Raw genomic sequence first — 21,701 nt, 5'->3', positions numbered from 1 at the left:
TTGGCTACACAGAGAAATCAGATATCTATGTTTTACCCATGAAGAGTAACTTGATATTCATTTTGTCTATGACTGATGGGGAAACGTTTGGAGTAAACTGTCTGCTGCTGCATCTTTATAGGTGTAGCATTTACAAATAATGATATTAATAGGTGTCATATGTGGACTATAATGAGAGAGGTGTGAAATAAAACACAAACACAGTTTGAGATTATATATACATACATTATTTATTTAAATATCATATATTGGATTCAGAATTTTAAAAAATCACCAGACTCTTTCTTTATCTCCTTCTTCGCACCTGTACAGTATTTACCAAACAAGGCTTTTTGATATGCAATAAATTCCGTGGATATCTTCCTCAAGCCAACGGATGCCTCACCATCTGAGGTACTTGGGTAGCTCAGATGGTAGAGCACTAGCCCGCGAAAGGCAAAGGTCCCGAGTTCGAGTCTCGGTCCGGCACACAGTTTTAATCTGTCAGGAAGTTTCATATCAGTGCACACTCCGCTGCAGAGTGAACATCTCAGTCTGGAACGTTTACGAAACTTCTACGCCAAACCTACGGTACCAACGAAGAGAATCTATCCGTACTCGTGATGTAATGGCATTCTTAATGTACATGACTCTTTACGTGCAAACCTACTGCGTCCTGAGATGGCGTAATCAGGCTGTCAATTTATGTTGACAGCAAAATCTGTTCTGGTCATTCCGCAGACAATAATGTATGTGGCGCATCCGAATGCGAATACTCACTCCAGAGATATTTCTAGTCTATGGATTAACCCACAGATGTTTCTCTGGTCTCTGGCCAGCGATGCGCGTTGCTATCGATATCACCACCTATTGAGTTAGGTTGTACTGATATCTGTGAGTTGCGTTTAACTTCTCTGGTCTGTTTACATCGTAATGTTTACAAGTTTTCGATGTTGTTAGGAAGAAAGGACGACAGGAGAATGTAGTGTAGAAAACGTACTGTTAAATGGTTTCTGATGTCATTGTTTCCAGCCTACGCTACAGACGCGACAGCGTCTGTCCAGCAACATGATGCAGACAATGTCCCTAAAGTGAGAGGTAATTTCTTGGTTTGTATTGAATGTGCATGTCTCCCTGTTGTCATAATAGCAACGCAAAAAAATTGTGAGGCGTTTTAACTTGTCGCATGATCATATTCTTTTTGAATGTTTAACAGTATAATGTTTATTTTTGCGCTACTAATGTTGGTCAAATGTGCTCTTTATGTTTGTCCCCTTTTCGTTGACCAAATACTCATTTCACTTCTCACAGTGTTGCCTGACCGTATTATGGATGGTTTTGTGGTGTCCTCCTCTTATATTTTCATTCATGGAACTCCTCCCGTTACTGAAAGACACATGCATCCGCAAATGGTTGAAGAAGTGGCTTCTATTCTCTTAGCACAGCATATTTTTCATATTACATAAGTATTTACTATATGTCCAGATATATACTTTTTACTCTCCATATTCTGTTCTGATATCGTCCTCGCTTGATATGTTATACAGTGGTGTGAAAGATATCGTAGGCCTAAATGTGTTGAACAGAAGAATTTATTATTTTCACTTTTAATTTATATTCTGTTGTCGATAGGTCTCCCTTGCCCTGCTGTGAGTTTGCTTGAACTTCCAATTTTCTTCAGTGTGTTCAATCTGTTTGTGTGCTTTTCCCATTTGCAAAGTGTTTCTATGTGTCCATATGTGTTCAATAAACAACTGTGATATGAATGGCATATGGCACTTTATGTGGTATCACATTTTAGGATTTCTTTCCAGTTCTGTTGCATGTTGAGTGGGGGAAGAATGATTGGTTAAATTCCTTCAGTTTCCTGTAGTTAATCTAATCTTATCTTCATATCCATTTTTTGAAGCAAAGGGTAGATGACCAGAGATTATCTGTAGACTTTTCATTTAGTACATGTTCTTGATGTTGGCTTTGATTTTATCTTCAAGTTATTTGACTCTATCTTCAATTCTGCCAATTCACATTAGATTGAATTAGATTCAGTTTTCATTCATAGACTCAAAAATGAGATGATGCTCATGGTGTGGGGCATTTGAATATAATACTAATTTCCCTGATCATTTGTCAGGAGATTGTCAAACTATGTGAATACATTAGAGTAAGCTGGAACTGCTAATATTTACATAATTAATACACTGTCAGAATGGAAGACAGTTATGGACTTTTAATAAAGCTATCATATACGCAAAATACCTAATTTCACGTGTTGTGACAAAGTGCTGTTAAAACTGAAACCTAATAGATATTTCTACCTAAGCTGTCTTCACAGTCCCTGTTAAGATATTCATCTACAGAGTAGAAGTAATTGCACATCAAAATGTGTTTTAACTTCCGTTTAAACTGTGCTGTATCTGAACACAAGTTTGATTGATTGCTGGCAATTTATTGTAAATGTGTGTTCCTGAGTACTAGACCCCTTTTTGGACCAAGGCAAGTGATTTTAGTTCATTATGTAGGTTTTTCAACATTTCTGTGATGTCCTGTGATTCAAACAAACTTGTGACCATATGTGCTGCCCTTCATTGTATGTTTTCTCTATCCCCCGTTAGAGTCATTTGGTATGAGTCCTACACACTTGAGCCATTTCCTAAGATGGAACATTCAAGTGATTTGTAAGCAGTCTCCTTTGTATACAGACAGCATTTTCCAGTACCATGCCAGTGAACTGAAGTTTGACACCTGTCTTACCTATGACTCAGCCTATGTGATCAATCCATTTCATTTCCCTACAAGTTACACTCAGTATTTGTATGAATTGATACATTCTAATTGTGAATCAGTGATAATGTGGAAATGGTGCACTACTTTTTTCAGTTTGTAAAGTACATAATTTTCCATGTGTGTACATATAGTGCAAGTTGCACCACTTTGAAATTTATCAAGATCTGATTGAATATTTCTCCAACTTTGTATAGATAACTGCAAAAATTCTAAGGTTGCAATTATTGTTCGCCTGGTCATTAATATGCAACAGTGGTTGCAGTCTACTTTCCTGGAGGACACCTTAATTACTTCTACTTCTGTCAATGACACTGCAACCAAGATAATATGCTGTGTCCTTCCTATTTAGAAACCTTCCACCCAGTCACAAATTTCGTTTGGTATGCTATATAATTTTGGTGTGGTACTGAGTCAAATGGCTTTCAGAAGTCGAGAAATACTGCATCCATCTGATTTCCTTGATCTGTGGCTTTCAGTAAGTCACATAATAAAAGCACAAGTTGGAATTCCCATGGTCAATGTTTTCAGAATCTGTGCTATTTGACAAGTAGGAGGTAATTCTGTTTCATATACCTCATAATGTTTGAGATTAGAATACAGGGTGTCCCACTCAAACTTCCCTGGTTTCAAGGACCCAGGAGAAAAAACTGTAGTAGATACAACTGTGAAAAATGCACCACATTGTAGAGCATCTCAAAGAATTTATGTCCCACATCAGAAGAGCCAAGTATCGTCGCTAGAGTGCAGCATGGTTGCATGAAGTGAAAATGACGACTCCACAGCAGCAGGCACAAACAGTAGTGTGTTTGCAGGAACAAAATCGCCGATTACTGTGTAAAGAAGTTGTCATCGTGTGTATGAATGTGATCCACCTGACGTTAAAACAATTAAGGAATGGTATAGGAAGTATCTGGCAACAGGAAGTGTTCTGAAACATTCTGGTGGTGCACGTTACGGAGTTTCAGAAGAGACAGTGGAGGACATCAAACAAACGTTTCTCAGAAACTCACATAAGTCAATTCATCAAGTGCTGCATCGTGTAGTTCACCAGCGTCTTTGTATGTTTGCTTACAAAGTGTAAATTCTGCAACATCTGATGCCGAATGACAAACCTCAGCGACAACAATTTGCTGCGGATATGCAGCAGCATATTGATAAGGATGCCAACTTACTGGAAAGATGTTTATTCTCAGATGACGCAACCTTTCATCTATCATCAAGGGTTAATAGGCATATTGTTTGTATTTGGGGTTCGCAAAATCCACCTGTTGTCATTAAGCCTGTTCGTGATAGCCCTTAACTAAACGTCTGGTGCGAGCTAATGCATGACAGGATTGTTGGACCATTCTTCTTTGTGGAACAAACAGTGAATGGGTCAGTGTTTCTGGACATGTTGGAGCAGTTTGTGTACCCTCAGATACATGATTTGCAGCCCAACATCAGTTTTCAACAAGATGGAGCTCTGCCCCAGTGGTCAATGGCTGTTTGCAAGTTCCTGCATAAGAAATTTCCCAGTTGTTGTATCAGACGTGGAGGATCCAATGTGTGGTCACGATATTCACCCGACATTACACCGCTTGATTTCTTCTTGTGGGGATTCGTGAAGGACCGCATGTATGCAACCAAAGTGGATGATATTCCTATGTTGCGACATCGTATCACTAATGCGATTGCATCAATAACAGGGGAAATGTTACAAAGAACTAGGCAATAAATTGAATATGGACTCAATATTCTTCATGCTACAAGGTTCACATGTAGAGGTGTACTGATGATAAATAAATAAATTCCCTGTCGTGCTCTACAATATTGTGCATTTTTTATTGTCATACCTACTGTGTGTGGTTTTTTTTTTCTTTTTTTCCTGGATCTTTGAAATCAGTGAGGTTTGAGTGGGACACCCTGTACATTCTGTGATTCTCCAACAGATGGAGATGAGTGGAAATGGACAGTTGTTGTGTGGATCACTTCTGTTATCCTTCTTATGGACAGATGCAACCCGCTTTTTTCTCCCAATCATTGTGCATAGTTTTAATTACAGTGTAATAACTTTGTTGTAGCTGCATCTTGCAACCTAAACTGCAGAGACTGAGTGAGCCATAAGCATCCCTAATGACCTGATTCTTTATGAGACATAATGCATGAATATTTCTTACATCCTTCTTATCAGTTAAGTTGCAGGTTGGTCAAGATAAGCCCAGACTTGTGTTTAGGAGAAGTGGGATACAGATTCCAGCCCAGCCATTCAGATTAAGGTTTTCCATGTTTTTCCTAAGTTGTATAATTGTTCTGCTTACTTGACATTTAATGTTTTTGGACAACACAGATATACAGTTGTGGTATTGTACATTAGCATTACAAACAAAAAGTATTGACACTCAGTAAAATCAATGAAGGGAAAAATTAAAACTCAGTTTCCAGATTTTCCAGCCAGTGGAGACATTGGAGCCAGCTGATGCAGTTCTTCGGGTGATCTGACTCAAGCACAAAAGGGACTGTCTTGAAACATGTGCAGCATCATCTCCACTGCTTTGTTAGAGTCATGACTTGGCCAGTGTCACCATTTCCAGCTCTGGAGGATAGTAATGTTTCTACCTATCCAAGCCATACTGCAGCCAACGAAATATTCAAACACAACTCCAAGGCAAAACTCCAAGATTCCATACACCATTACACCAAAAACTTGATTCCATAAACTTAACCATCAATACAAACCAAATTACAAACACAGATATCCATCACTAGAGTGCACCACTGCTTACTACAACCGTAACAACAGACCCCCTACCGAGTGAAGTGATGCAGTGGTTAGCCCACTGGACTCGCATTTGGGAGGATGATGGTTCAATCCCACGTCTGGCCATCCTGATTTAGGCTTTCCGTGATTTCCCTAAATTGCTCCAGGAAAATGCCGGGATGGTTACTTTGAAAGGACATGGCTGACCTCCTTCTCCATCCTTCCCTAATCCAATGAGACCGATGACCTTGCTGTGTGGTCTCCTCCCCCAAAAACAACCCAACAGACCCCCTACACAAACAATCCATTTCAAACATGCTGCACCTTTGTGATGCGTCACAACACAATTATATTACGGGTCAAAGCCGATATGTGGAATTGCAGTGCTCACTTGACCCAAAATGTGGCAACATGCCGACCATTTATATGACTGTGCCAAGGTACTTTTTTATCGTCATTAGCAATAAAAAGAACGCGAGGTTACAATGCACTTATGGTGTCAGTGGGTCTTCTGCAGCATGCTGCTGCTGGGAATTTGTTTCGATTAGTCATAGCCAATTGGGTGATAGTAAATGACAGCAAATGAGAATTGTTAAATACAGTGACTTGATTCAGAGGAAGATATGAATTGCTTACTTTTGTTTTTGACACGAAGAGTGGGACTGATGATTAGTGATCTGGCTGTTATGCATTATAAGGTTCCTTAATGCTTTTTGTATTTATTTACAGCGTTGTATGTTTCTTAGAATATGACAGGATTTCCTTGGACATTTTTTTAAATTCCAGTGTTATAGTTTGGTTTGACTGGAGGAAAACTGGCTGTGATGACGCATTGATCTGTAGCAGACCCTGATGATAGTTTCAAAACTTTTTGGCATATTTTCACAATGCTTTGATTTCGTAGGTGGTGTTTAGGTGGGAACTAAGAGCCCAGGCTGGAATAGCATGTTTTATATGACAGCATTCTACACAATATGTTCCATTATGTTGCTACATAGTTTCATGCACTTGACATCATGACAGTGTTTATCAAACGCTATTTTCACATTTGTTCCACCATCTTGTCTAATCATCCAGCTCATGATTTGTCATGGTCACTGTACAAACCATTACTAACTGATGTACTGAACCGAAAAGCTGCCAACACTGTAAATGCTCTTGTACCAAAATGTGATGTTCTACCCGATGCACACTCTTCATACAAACGTGTAATAAATAATTACATTGAAGACATACATGCTGCATGAGATGGTGTCAGCTAAAAATGTTTGCAATCAGAAGATCTTGCAAAGAATATCCAAGATACAACTATGGTGCATTATTGTGTTGTACATCTCAGTTTCCTGTAATTTAACATTTATGTCTATTTCTGAATGATGATGTGGCTTCTGATCTGAGACCTCACCTATGTTAATGAAAGTTTTCGATCTTGATTATTTATGGACTTGCTGACAGGGAATGACTCCTTGAATCTACTAATTTTGTAATGTCATACTACTTCTTTCAAGCTGTTTTTATTGTTTATAGTAGCATGATAAATTCATCCTGCAAAAATTTTACGTGGTTGAAATAATGCCATTCTCCTGTACAGTGTTGTTTTTCATGCTATATTTACATTTAATGTAGAAAAATATTGTTAAAATTATCTATGAAAGAAGAGTAGTGCCTGCTTACCTGCTTGTAAAGCACTTTACCTAAATGTACTGGGGGTGCCCATCTGCTATGCTTGTGTGGGGAATAAGGCAGATGTTGGCCATGCACCATCATGTTCAGTTGGAGACAGCCTCGGGAGAATGGTACCAGACAGGCTGTGACAAGCTCTTATACAGATAGCGTTGATATCTGGTAAATCAGATTTATCATATTGTGTAGGTGGCACTTCTTTTACTCGATGCTCTTTCCTTAGAGTGACATTTTTCTGGTTAAGGTGCTCTAGTACTTAGCTGTTGTAGAGTTTACCAATTTGTTCATTTGAAGAGGTAGAACTAGGAGGCACAGAACATATTTAGCGGTTATAGAAGCTAAGTTAAGAATGGAATTTTAATCTAGGAGGTATAATCAATGTCATTGCAGATTGAGACTTTAAAAAAATAGTAAGGTAGCCTCTAGAATGTGCACATATGTACATTGCAGATTAGTGTCTGTTCCACTTCAGCTGTGAGCATAGTGGCTGCCACTGTATTACTCATAGCATTTGTAGTACCTTTCCTATTCATCATAATTCCACTGACTGCTGCATCGTTAGCTGACAAGATTGTTAACTATACTACTGTCATATGGTCATATGCTTTCTGTTTCCTCGCACATCTAACACTAAGCACCCTAGGTCACAGCATATTATCTCCATTCACTCCCCTCCTGTTCCATCTGACAGTCCAGTTTCAGAACTAGTTTACCTTTCTGACCTATCCTTCACATTCTATCCACTATCTCCTTCCATCATCATTTCTTCTCTGAAACATCTGTGTGAAACCGTATGATCTGAGCTCTGAGCATCTTCCCCTTACAAATGTTCTCATTGTAACACCTGTCCCATGTAACCTCACTGACCCCACCACTGGTAAATCCGACATTATTGAAACAACATGTGCAGTCATGATTTTTGTACACCATCTAATATGTGTTCACTGCACAACATAATACATGATGTATTACGATGGAAGAAATAGCTTGTGACCGCTGGAAACAGTTCCACAAGTTGCCCCAGTGTTGTAATACAACACACACATCATATTAACATATATAAATCCAGCAGATGATGGAGGTTCAAACCTTTGAAACACATTTTGGATGTAAACAGTGACTGCTAACAGTAAACCTGTTATTTCATGCATCATCATGTGCTGTTTTCCATGTCCAAAAATATGTACTAGTAAGAACAATATGTGATGTAAATTCAGAACATCCTGCAGAGCCTATTTAGGAATCTAGGAATAAAAACATATTTCTTTTCCAAACCAGCAGCTCAGTTCATGGAATAATTACTAAAAATATTAATAATCTTCACAAAGATTTATAATCACTTTGGTCCAGAAAGTGTCCATTGTTCAGAAACACACATTTTCAATAACTTGCCAACAGCCATAAAATGTTTAACAATCAATAAAGTTCAATTTAAGAGGAGCCTAAAGGTTTTATTGGTGGCCAACTCCTTATACTCCACTGATGAATTTCTTAGTAGAACCAACTGTGTGTGTGTGTGGGGGGGGGGGGGGGGGGTGTTTGTGTGTGTGTGTCACTGATAATGTCACATCATATGAGTATTAGAACAATTTAACTTAACGTACAAATTCAGTGCAGTAATGTGATAATTGTATATAGGCGTTGTAAAATGATTTTTTTCTGTATTGTTTATTACCTCATAATTGAAAATATGTCCAAAATTTTTCTGACTCATTCCACATCCATGATGATCACTTCACTTGTAATCTGTGGAAGGGACATTGGCATATATGTTTTTATTGTAAATGTTTATTGTATATTCTTGTTTTTCTGACCTGTTCTGCACCCTGGAGCATCTCCTCACAATGGATCAGTTGGAATGAAAAGTACATCTAATCTATTCTATCACTGAAAAGCCAACAGAAATCTCCCAGATCAAACCGTACTGCAGGCAGTGAAATATTCAAACACAACTCCAAGGCAAAACTCCTATATTCCACATGCCAACACACCGAAGAGTTGATCCCAAAAATTAAACCATCACTACAAACCAAATTACAAATACAAACATCCACCATTACAGTGCACCATTGCTTCCTGTAGCGGTAACAACAGTCTCTCTACACAAATAATCCATTTAAAATACACTGCACCATCATGATATCACACGACATAGTTATGTTGCGGATCAAAGTTGACAACTGGAATTGCATTGCATGCTTGACCCAAAGAGTGGCAACATGCTGACCATCTGCATGACTGTGCAAAGCTCCTTTATTTATCGACATCAACAATAAAAAAATGAAGAATAGTCTGATGATCATTTCAAAACTGTTTGGCATATTTTCAGAATGTTTTGATTTCTTAGTTGGTCTTTTGGCAGGAACCTAAGCATACTGTTTAAATTTCACTGAATATCCTGTTTTATATGACAGCACTATACACAATATACTCCATTTTGCTGATACATAAGTTCATACACTTGACATTGTGACATGTTAGTCAGACACGACATTGTGACATGTTAGTCAGACACTGTTTTTTCATTGGTTCCACCATCTTGTCATATTCACTATGCAAACCACTACCAACTCCATCACTGAATGGAAAAGCTGCTGACAGTGTAAAAGTGCACTTGTACCAGAATGCAATGTCGTGCCCTATGCACACTCTTCACAGCCACATGTAATAAATAATTACACTGAAGACGCACATGCTGCTGAAATGGTGGCAGCTAAAAAGGTCTCCAATCAGAAGCTCAGGCAAAGAATATCCAAGACACAGTTCTGTGCATTATTGTGTTGGACAACTCAGTGTTATGTAATTAACTTTTCTGTCTATTTCTGAATAATGATGTGATTTCTGATCTCAGACCTCATCCACGTTAGTGAAAATTTTCCACCTTTGCCTATGTGACCTGCTGATAGAGAATGGTTCCTTTAATTTACCAGTTTTTCATTGTTGTCCTGTTTTCGTTGAGCTGTTTCTGTTATTTATAGTAGGAAGATAAATTCAGCCTGCAAAAATTTTATGATTGAAGTGATGCCATTTTCCCATAAAATGTGGTTTTTCATGCTATGTTTACACTGAACGTAGAAAAATATTGTTGAAACTATACATGAGAAGAGAGCAGTGCCTGCTTAACTGCTCATAAAGCACTTTACCTAAGTGTACTAAGGAATGCCCATCACTACAGTCTGGAACCGCGCGACCGCTCTGGTTGCAGGTTCGAATCCTGCCTCGGGTGTGGATGTGTGTGATGTCCTTAGGTTAGTTAGGTTTAAGTCGTTCTAAGTTCTAGGGGACTGATGACCTTAGAATTTAAGTCCCATAGTGCTCAGAGCCATTTGAACCATTTTTGATGCTCATCAGATGCACTTGTGTGGGGAATAAAGCAGTGGCCATGCACCATCATGTTAATTTGGATTGGAGACAGCCTCGGGAGAATGGTATTGGGCAGCCTGTGACACAGATAGTGTTGATTTCTGGTAAATCAGATTTATAGCATTGTGTAGGTAGCACTTCTTTTACTCAGTACTCTTTCCTTAGACTGACATTTTGCTGGTTGAGATGCTCTGGTACTTAGCTGTTGTAGAGTTTACCACTTGTCCACTTGAATAGTTAGAACTAGGAGGTGCAGAACATATTTAGCAAAGTTGTTGTAGAAGCTAATTGAAAAGTGGAATTTTAATCTAGGAGGTGCACGTAGGTCTTGAGGAATAATCAATTTCATTGCAGATTGATACTTTAAAAAAATAACATGATAGCCCCCAGAATGTGCACATATGTACATTGCAGATTAGTGTCTGTTCCACTTTAGCTATGAGCAGAATAGCTGCCACTGTACTACCCATAGCATTCATAGAACCTTTCCTGTTCATCATAATTCTACTGAATGTTGTATCATTAGCAGACAAGATTATTAACTGTACTACTGTCGTATGGTCATATGCCTTTTGTTTCCATGTACATCTAACACTGAGCACTCCAGCTGACAACATATTACCTCCATTTGCTCCCCTCCAGTTTCCATCAGATAGTTCAGTTTCAGAACTACTTTACCTTTCTGAACTATCCTTCCCATACCAACCACTGTCTCCTTCCATCGTCTTTCTATTCTGTAAAACATCTTTGTTGAACTGTATGATGTTCCAAACCACTGATCTGAACACAGAGCAACTTCCTGTTACAAATACTCCCACTGTACCACTTGTCTCATGTAACCTCACTGACCCCAACACAGGTAAATCTGATATTATTAAAACAAAATGTGGAATCGTAAATGTTGTGCATGAACTAACTTGTGTTCACTGCACAAATTTTTGTATGGGAATGACCACCATAGAACTGAGTGAGCACATGAATGGCTCAAAATAGCTGTCCTCCTTGGGGCACCCAGTAGCCAATTAGTGTCCTTACTCTATAGCAGTTGTTCACAACCTTTTTCAACGTAACATCCTCTTGTTGTTCAGGCACCTTCCAGAGTAACATTCCATTGTGCACTTAACTTCTGTTACAACATTGTTAATCACACCATGTGGTGGGACCATAGTACGTTGAAGTAGACAATTTGTCATTGGCCGACTGACAATGTTTCTTCATGACCAATGCAAATGCTGAGCAAATATGTGTTGTCACAGAAAACTGCATGCCAACATGCTTATACTTTTGCTGGATGTGTCCTGGAACCTAATAAAAAGGACCTTGTTACATGTGTAACAGTTTTAGCCAGTAGAATTTGCTCTCCCCAACAAGAGTGCTCCCAAATTTGAGAAATGGGTTCTGGATTCTCAACAAATACTTATCTTTCATGGGCTGCCTGCTCTTAACTCATACTGCATCTTTCTCCATTTCCTTTTGTGAACTGTTCACATGTGCAGTTTCTTGCTCTCTATTTCTGTTTGTATTTTCACCCTGTCAGGCTATCAGTTTTTGTCCTGCTCTGAGACAGTTTGTTAAATCTTCTTTCCTTTATTAATTTGTTTTTTATTCTTCTCTTTCTTTTTATCCTCACACCCTCCCTATCAAATTTCTTGTGAGTTTCGTTAAAAGCCATATGGTTTGAGGTGCCATGTCATGGATTGTGCAGCCCCTCCTGCTGGAGGTTTGAGTCCTCCCTCGGGCATGGATGTGTGTGTTGTTCTTAGAATAAGTTATTTTAAGTAGTGTGTAAGTATAGGGACCGAAGACCTCAGCAGTTTGGTCCCTTAGGAATTCACACACATTTGAATATTTTTTTTCCTTAAAAATGTTGTGTTTGCACCCTGTACTTCTAAGCAGCTTTTGTCTTGGGCCTATCAGTTATGTACAACTTCTGCCTGCCACTCTTTCAGGTCCTTTTTACGCCATTATATCTTTTCTGTCACATTGAGACTTTTCCTTATTCCTTTATCTGTTTCCTTTCTCCTTATGATGAACGTTCTTAATTTTCAAAATGTTAGTGATTTAACATTGTTTTCAGAATGAGATTTTCACTCTGCAGCAGATTGTGTGCTGATATGAAACTTCCTGGCAGATTAAAACTGTGTGCCGGACCGAGACTCGAACTTGGGACCCGAGTTTGAGTCTCGGTTCGGCACACAGTTTTAATCAGCCAGGAAGTAACATTGTTTTCTCCATGTGATTTTCTAGAGACATTGTGCTAAAGGAAAATAGCAATACATTTTTGTTGATGTCATCATTTGCTAAATTTTTACTGTACAGTTAATTGATTTCTGTTCTTATCCTTTAAAACAGAACTTTTGTGGTAGACTTTCTTGCTCTGGCTTGCTGCAAAGGCTTCTTCATAAAATAAGTTTTTATTGTTTTGATTGGTTCCCTTTAAATTTGTGCTCCATATTACTGTAGTCACTCACATACAAATTGGGGATGTTTATAGGTTTTTCAGTTGGACAATGAACTGTTAACTGATCATGCACTTTTTCTTTCTTCTGACCAGGATTACACACTGTTTATTAATTTGTATTATCTCAGCTGAGTTAATGTAATGTAATTTGTGATCAGTCCAGTTATTCAAAAGTATTCAAGAGGTTTGATGCATGGGCTGTTATATAGCACTTTGATTTGACTATATATGTTTACAGAAACTGGTGAATTGCCATGGCTGCACGACATAAAGGTTCCAGAAATTCCTTTGCCTCAGCAGGATAAAGATTGTCGAGTTTCCTCAGAAACACAGTGTGAGACCAGGACAGAAGCCTTTGAAGACTGTATTACTAATTCTGCCGTAACTACAGATATACAGTACGAGAAGAAAGGAAAGAAGTATGAAAGGGAAACACATTCTGATAGCGTTACTTCAAAAAAGAAGGGGAAGAGGAAATCTGGAAGTGATTCTGATACTAGTAATGAAGCTTATACACATCACAGGAAAAAAAGGAGACACAAGGAGCATCACACAGAAAAAAATTATTTTCGAAAAAAGAAGAAGAAAAAGTTGAAACGAAGGTACACAATTTATTATTGTTATTAATAGTAGTAGAGTTGGTGGTGGTGATGTATGTGTGCTGCTATTATTAGTTGTATTCGTACTGATGCTGTGTATATTGGGACCCTGTTATTCCAGATACAGGAAGAGCATTAATATGCCAAATTTTCATACACTTAGGTCCTATTCTTTCATTTACTTCTCATTTACCTTTCCTTCCATATGTTCTTGTTCAAGTCACAGTTCCTTTTTTGTGACGGACTCTCAGTCCCAGCTTCAACTTCTCACCACATTTTCTGCTCACAGGAATTTATTATGACAATGATTCTGAATTTACACTGTTTTAAGATATGTTACATATGCTACATGGTATGAGAGGTATGCGTGGTGTGTACCTTGTTGTATTTGGAAAAACTAATACCAAGGAATACCCTTTCGAAAGTGTAATGCAGCAATTTATCATTGGAAAAACTTCATTATTGTTCATGTTTTATATACTGATTCAGGAAGACTAGTAGAAAATAAGCACTTCTCATAGTAATTGTTAATTTAAACAAAGAGCTAAGCTTTCACATGAATTTTATTTGTGAAGCATCATTAAAGCCATGCTGTTCATCACATTCTGCTCGCTTGTCAGTATATATGCTTGTCAAGGTTGACTGGTTTTGTAAATAAGGTTTTGATATAGGTTTCCCTAACACTTCTGATTTAAAACTGAAGTTTAATAACCAATACAAACAAATGACATAATTATTTTTACCACTGAGTACAGCTGGCATAGTTAACATATTATTTAAACAAAGTGTGCAGTTGACAGGCAACTGGAAATGATCTGTGTAAATTATGGGTGTGTTCCCTGTCTCGTTTGTATTGCATATGTTGTAATTTGCATGTTCTGTAGATCATTATTGTGACCTCTCACTATGGTACGGAATAAGTCCATTTACAATTACAGAACTGCTCAGTGGGAAATCTGGCAACATGCTGACCTTCTACCCAATTGCTTAAGTTTTCACTTTCGTTTTTTCCATGCATACAATGTTTGTAGCATAAGAGGATGACATGAGGGGGAGGTAGCTGTTGTGAGGACAGGGGGAGTTGAGGATGGACAAAGATGAAAGGGGGAGGGTATCACAGAGAATACTAGGTCAATATTACAGCATCTCAAACTGAATTTCTGAATTTGTCATAGCATGATGATGGTGATTTGAATGTGTGTGTGTGTGTGTGTGTGTGTGTGTGTGTGTTTAAGAGAGTGAGAGAAAGGTATTAATATCTATACTTAACTGTGTTCAGTGTCCTTGTCACCTCCTCTTAAACACACACATATGTTCTTATCAACATCATCGTGGTACTACAGATTCAGAAATTTAGTTTGAGATGCTGAAATGGTGATGTACTGCTCCTTCTGATAGCCTCTCCCTTCATCTCATTGTTCCAAAGCTTAGTAGTAGCTATTTCTTCTTCATCAATTTGAATTGTGTCGGCAGTAATGGAATTTCACGTCCTCAAAGTAAGTACATGCCAGCCAATCTGTCTCTTTGTAAATTTATGCATGTTATTTATTTCAAATCACTTTCAGTGGCTGTTGAGATATTTAATTAAGTTTATTTGAACATGACTCTGAAGACTGCTTTTGTTGACTAGAATATTACCAGGAAATGGCTATATAGTGTGTTTATTTAGTTCTGTATTTTATTTCTGAAAACTTGCCCTCTTATGCTTCTAAAGCTGGTCATATAAAACATGCATTATATTATTCTGAACATGTGTAAGGGGGAATTTAAAGTGGTTTGGGGTGGCAATGGGAATATGGACCTAGGAGGGAGTTGTGTCAACTGCTGTGCCAAAATGGCTTAGTATCTAATGCAGCTGCCTCGTAAGCAGAAGACCCAGGTTCGCTTTTCAGCCTTGGTACAAATTTTCTCTCAAATCATCAGTCTATATAAATAAAATCATATTGAATGTTCTCTACATAAAATAAGAGAATAAGACAAGGCTATAACCACAGCAAAGGTTGCTGTGAACACCAAAGTACTTGTTGAATAGACATGGCGCTATTGGAGGTGGTGTACCTTTGTGTTCCTCTAACCTTTGGTGTGATGTACCCATCCAGTTACAAGGAGATACAGTTTAACATGGACCCCATATCACAATGCAGCTGCCAAATGAAGTGGCATGGTGGTTAGCTCACTGGACTCAACAAGGACAATAGTTCAAGTCTCTGTCCGGCCATCCAGATTAGGCTTTTTCGGATTTCCCAAAATCGTTACAGGCAGATGGCAGGATGGCTCCTTTGAAGAGGGTAAGGGTGTGGCTGATTTCCTTCACCATTCTATCATAAACAGATTTTGTGCTCCATCTTTAATGACCATAGTGTTGAAAGGATGTTAAACTCAAATCTTCCTTCCATCCTTCCTTCCTTCTTCAATGCAGCCTGATATTTTTCATATTAACATGCTACTTGACAAGAAAAGTGAAGCATCCAGAGGGCATGGTCAGGTGTCTACGTAACATCTTACATGTCCAGACCATCAGTGGGTATGTAAATGATTGGAATTAGACATCTGTGCGACATGTAAAATGGACACAAGTGTGCAGTAGTGTTGTTTGTGTTTAGTGTTGTTACAAGGCCTGGTAGGAGATTGAAGGAGCATGAACAGTAAGTAAATTAGTGACTACTGAGAAGAACATAGAGTTATAAAGGTTATTTCTTATTTGGGTTTAAAGTTTAATTATTTTTGATTATCTTTAGGTTTACCTGGTGGGGTTATTGTTAGATTTATTTGTTTTCATCAGGTTGGGTCTTTAATTGCATACTCTTCTGTTGCTCATATAAGAATGGTTATTGGTGGATTGATAACTATAAATTGGTGAGGTTGTATGGGTTCTCTTTCTTTAATGGTTGGTCATGGTTTATGTTCTTCTGGATTGTTTTGTTTATCTAATATTATTTATGAATGTTTAGGTAGACAAAGATTATTAATTAACAAGGGTATAATTAATCTGATACCTAGAATGGCTTTATGGTGATTCCTTTTAAGATCATCAAATATAGCTGCCCCTCCGTCATTAAATTTGGTAGGTGAACTTAGATTATTAAATAGAATTATGTCTTGATCTTCTTTTAGATTTTTTGCTTTATTTTTTTATCTTTTTTTTAGAGCTGTTTATACTTTATATATATATTCTTATTCTCAGCATGGGAATTATTATTCTGGGGTTTATACTTGTTCTCTTGGTTATTTCCGTGAATATCATCTTTTACTTTTGCATTGATTGCTTTTAAATATTCTTTGTTTAAATGGTGAATATTTCTTTGTTTAAATTGCTTAAGTATTTTAATTTAAAATATTGTTTTGTGGACTCAATGATATGAAGTTTTTCATCTTAGGCCGTGAATTTATTTTCTATTTGTTCTTTGAGTTTTTTTCTTTATTCTGTTCTAGAACTATAATTTTTATTTTAGGTATTTATTATTTAATAATTGATTATAGAGTTTTTGTTGAATGAGAACTTTTTAATTTAAATGGTTCTGTGGTTGTTATAACTTTAATTTTGGATTGAATGTCTCTTTTTTTATGTCTTTTGTTATATATATTTCTTCCTTGGTGATTTATTATAGAGAGGATTACGGTATATATCGGGCGAAAAAAATATAAATCGTTTTATTATTATTGTTTTAATATTTATTCTTTCTATAGGTTTTTTAATTATTAGTCCTAATTTGATTAGCATTTTGTTAGGATGAGATGGTTTGGGTTTGTTTTCTTATTGTTTAGTTATTTATTACCAAAAAGTAAAATCTTATAGCGCTGGTATATTAATTGCACTTTCTAATCGTGTTGGTGATGTTGCTATTTTAATTTCTATTGCTTGAATATTAAATTTTGGTGGTTGGAATTATATTTATTATTATTATTTCATTTCTAACTCTTTTGAAATAAAGCTTATTACTATATTAATTGTTTTGGCAGCTATAACTAAGAGAGCTCAAATTCCCTTTTCTTCTTGACTTCCTGCTGCTATGGCTGCTCCTACTCCTGTTTCTGCTTTAGTTCATTCTTCTACTCTTGTCACTGCTGGAGTTTATTTATTAATTCGTTTCAGACCAATATTAGATACCTATAATTGTGGTTGATTTTTACTTTTAATTGGTTGTATAACTATATTTATGGCTGGATTGGGTGCTAATTTTGAATTTGATTTAAAGAAGACTTTACTACTTTAAGACAACTAGGTTTAATAATAAGAATTTTGGCTATAGGTTATCCAAAACTTGCATTTTTTCATTTATTAGCCCATGCTTTATTTAAGGCACTATTATTTATGTGTGCAGGTTCAATAATTCATAATTTAAAGGATTCTCAGGATATTCGTTTTATAGGCTCAATTGTTAATTTTATACCTTTAACTTCTGTTTGTTTTAATGTTTCTAGTTTATCTTTGTGTGGTATACCTTTTTTGGCAGCGTTTTATTCAAAGGACTTGATTCTTGAAATGGTTTGTTTAAGATGAATTAATTGTTTGTGGGGCATCTGAATATAACAGTGGCCTAATTTTGGAGTGCATGGGAACATGTATTCAAGGTTCCATTCAACCATGTCTGACCACCAGAAAGGGAGAATCAGCTTACTGTGCCTCAAACACATTGGAGTCCCTTCACTTCTGCAACTTCCATCCCCAAACACATAATGGACTCCCTGCAATATTCTGTGCCATTATACTGTAATGGGAGGGTAGATGAAAAAATCATGTAGTGAGTAAACTTCTAGGTGCTAATTTCAAAGTAGTGTTTGAAAAAGTAGCTTTACAATCAAGCATAAAGAGCTTAATTATCAATAATGCCACTCAGTGACCTTGTCTAATATGAAGGAAGTGACAACAAATAACAATGACACGCAGTAGCTTATGTCACAGTGTGGGTTTTCAGGTAATTCAGACACCCAACCTTAAACAATTTACTGCAATATGCACCAGTTAATTAACAAGTAACTCTGTTTAATATGAACTACCAAACCTACAACAGGGCATGGTAATCCACTGAACACAGCAACTGAACAAACAGTCATACCGTTGCACCCACTGACCAATGTGTTTGCACACGAGGTACATGATATCTACTGTGTGTAGTCAACATGCCCACTCACATCCCAGAAAACACATGCACACAGCTTTGTACTAGTTAATAAGCAACTAATGCATCTGCCATAGAAAATTACCAGGTACACTATGTGATCAAAAGTATCTGGACACCTGGCTGAGAATGACTTACAAGTTCATGGCATCCTCCATCGGTAATGCTAGAATTCAATATAGTGTTGGCCGACCCTTAGCCTTGATGACAGTTTCCTCTCTTGCAGGCATACATTCAATTAGGTACTGGAAGGTTTCTTGGGGAATGGAAGCCCAATCTTCACGGAGTGCTGCACTGAGGGCAGGTATCGATGTTGGTCGGTGAGGCCTGGCATGAAGTCTGTGTTCCAAAAGATCCCAAAGGTGTTCGGTAGGATTCAGGTCAGGACTCTGTGCAGGCCAGTCTGCTTATGAGAAGCCGCTGAACCATGAAATCCAAGTTTTCTCACCTCCTGCCTAACTATCATAGTACTTGCAGTGGATCCTGATGCAGTTTGGAATTCCTGTGTGATGGTCTTTATAAATGTCTGCCCATTACACATTAAGACCCTCTTCAACTGTCAGCGGTCTTTGTCAGTCAACAGGAGAGGTCGGCCTGTAAGCTGTTGTGCTGTATGTGTCCCTTCAAGTTTCCACTTCACTGTCACATTGGAAACAGTGGACCTAGGGATGTTTAGGAGTGTTGAAATCTTGCATACAGATGTATAACACAGGTGACACCCAGTCACCTGAGCACGTTCGAAGTTCGTGAGTTCCATGGAGTGCCCCATTCTGCTCTCATGATGTCTAATGAATACTGAAGTCGCTGATATGGAGTACCTGGCAGTAGGTGGCAGCACAATGCACCTAATGTGAAAAACGTATTTTTGTGAGGGTGTCTTGATACTTTTGATCACATAGTGTATCAGTTACTTGCTAACACAGTGGGATTGTAAGCAGACAAACAATTCCTTTAAAGTTGGGTGTAATACTCGTGACTACAATGCAACTACAGGCAAACCAAGGCTTGTATTAACTTTAAGACGTGCACTGATTCAAATATTGAAAACCTTTGTATACGGTATACACGTGTTGGCAACAGACTCCTTTAAAATTTATTCTTTTTATAGAGATAGAGATAGACACACACACACACACACATACACACACACACACACACACAAATCAGAGATGTAATACATAATTCATTGCTATTCAGTGATACACTCGCTGTGCTTATCAGCAATTACATATTTTAATATCAGACTGTTTCTACCTAAGAATCTCTTTAGGACATTACTAGACCCAGTGCTGTCACTATCTTTAATCTTACTACTGTATAGCTTACATTCTATAACTCTTGATTACCGTATTTACTCGAATCTAAGCCGCACCTGGAAAATGAGACTCGAAATAAGGAAAAAAAAAATTCCCGAATCTAAGCCGCACCTGAAATTTGAGACTCGAAATTCAAGGGGAGATAAAAGTTTAGGGCCGCACCTCTAAATCGAAACAAAGTTGGTCCATTGTAATATGAGACACAATTTAGGTCGAATGAATGACGATACAACTACAGTAGTTTGGTTCGAGTCGTAAGCTTAGCAGTTAAGCTTTACCACGTAGCCATTGCTATGCGTCAGGCGCTCCGTCCGTATTTATACGGGTACCTTTCCTTTTTCGCGTGCTTCGTTTGGTTTGAATCGATTGCTTATTTTGGTTTGACCTGATAAGTGCCGTTTTCTTTGTTATAGGTGTTTGCGTCACTCTTCAGTTGAAAATGCATTACTGCACTGTGTCATGCATTGTTTGTCGCATTCCGATAGTGCGTGTTTGTTTACGGCCTGTCGCGGCTCGCGGCATGGCTTGCTTTAGTGCGCGCTACCGCCGCGTACAATTAAAAAAAAAGAGAGGATTCGTCTCATTAGCGAAACTATGGCAAGAGACTGCTATTTGTTGTTACTTACACTGCTGCTTTCTTTGATAATGATCAACAAGAATAAAATAATAGACTGCGTATGATAGAACAAGTTCTGAACGAGAGTTAGGCGAAAATTTTTCTCTGTTTGAAAATCTTTGCGGCCGCTTCTTTATTACATCAAATTCTGCACAGAAATTAGAGTCATCTTAGATTTAAAAATCTAGTCACTTGCCGTGCTTCATTTCTGACTGTATCACTATTAGGCATAAAATAATACGAATATAAACATGACACGACACGTATATTCTTCCGCGTTTGCTGTTGTCTCACTCTAGTTTCGTAGTTTATTAGGCAGACAGGATTTAAATGAGATAGCAGCAAACACGAAAGAATACATGGCAAAATGTTTATATTCGTATTATTCTTACGGTGAAGAGAATACTGTATGTGATTCAAATATCATCAGGTTCCTATTAGCAACCATCTCTTCTCACAGATAGGAAAAAATTCAGAACGTAGAGTTGGCCATATTGACAAACATCCCAAACAGTCTTGCCAGTCAGATTTTCGTAGTACACTGAAGTTGTGCTACATTCGAAGATGAACAATACGGAATTTGTATTTACTTCGTTGGATAATGTATGAAAATGCAGTGGTCGAAACTGGCGGCAGAGAAAAAAAGCTCGTCTTCCACTTTTTTTTTTAAATTTGTTTACTGACGCAGAGGTTTTGGCACCAGTATTTATCTTTGTGCCTATAAAGCATGCCCGCGTAGCGCTACATAATACATATATTCGACGGCAGATGAGTTGCGGCGGCACGTACCAACATTTTTCATAACTTCCGCTTGCTTTGCACTCGATTCTAAGCCGCAGGCGTTTTTTGGATTACGAAAACTGGAAAAAAAGTGCGGCTTAGATTCGAGTAAATACGGTATGAACCTTATCACCATTCTCTGATTTAAGTAGTTTTTAAAATCATTTATAATGTCATTGTGTTGTACTTATTTTTCCTTCTTCTTTTTCTTGGTGTTTTTATTTATTTTTTTTATTTATAAGTTGAGGACTTATATCTGTTGC

At 37.6% G+C, this 21,701-nt stretch overlaps 1 protein-coding gene across 1 annotated transcript in view; it reads left to right on the top strand.

The window, feature by feature from the left end:
- Positions 1-889: 889 nt before the first annotated feature.
- LOC126094869 (nuclear exosome regulator NRDE2) overlaps positions 890-21,701 on the top strand; it is a 190,092-nt gene continuing 169,280 nt past the window's right edge. The window contains exons 1-2 of the mRNA XM_049909500.1: positions 890-1,077; positions 13,246-13,609. Coding sequence (XP_049765457.1) covers positions 996-1,077; positions 13,246-13,609 — 446 coding nt within the window. The 5' untranslated portion in view covers positions 890-995. The remainder of the gene's footprint in view (positions 1,078-13,245; positions 13,610-21,701) is intronic.

Source organism: Schistocerca cancellata, chromosome 8 (assembly GCF_023864275.1).
Source record: "Schistocerca cancellata isolate TAMUIC-IGC-003103 chromosome 8, iqSchCanc2.1, whole genome shotgun sequence".
In the NCBI taxonomy this organism is placed as follows: Eukaryota; Metazoa; Arthropoda; class Insecta; order Orthoptera; family Acrididae; genus Schistocerca; species Schistocerca cancellata.
Note: the sequence above shows the minus strand (reverse complement) of the source record. Positions and strands in the feature narration are given on the sequence as shown.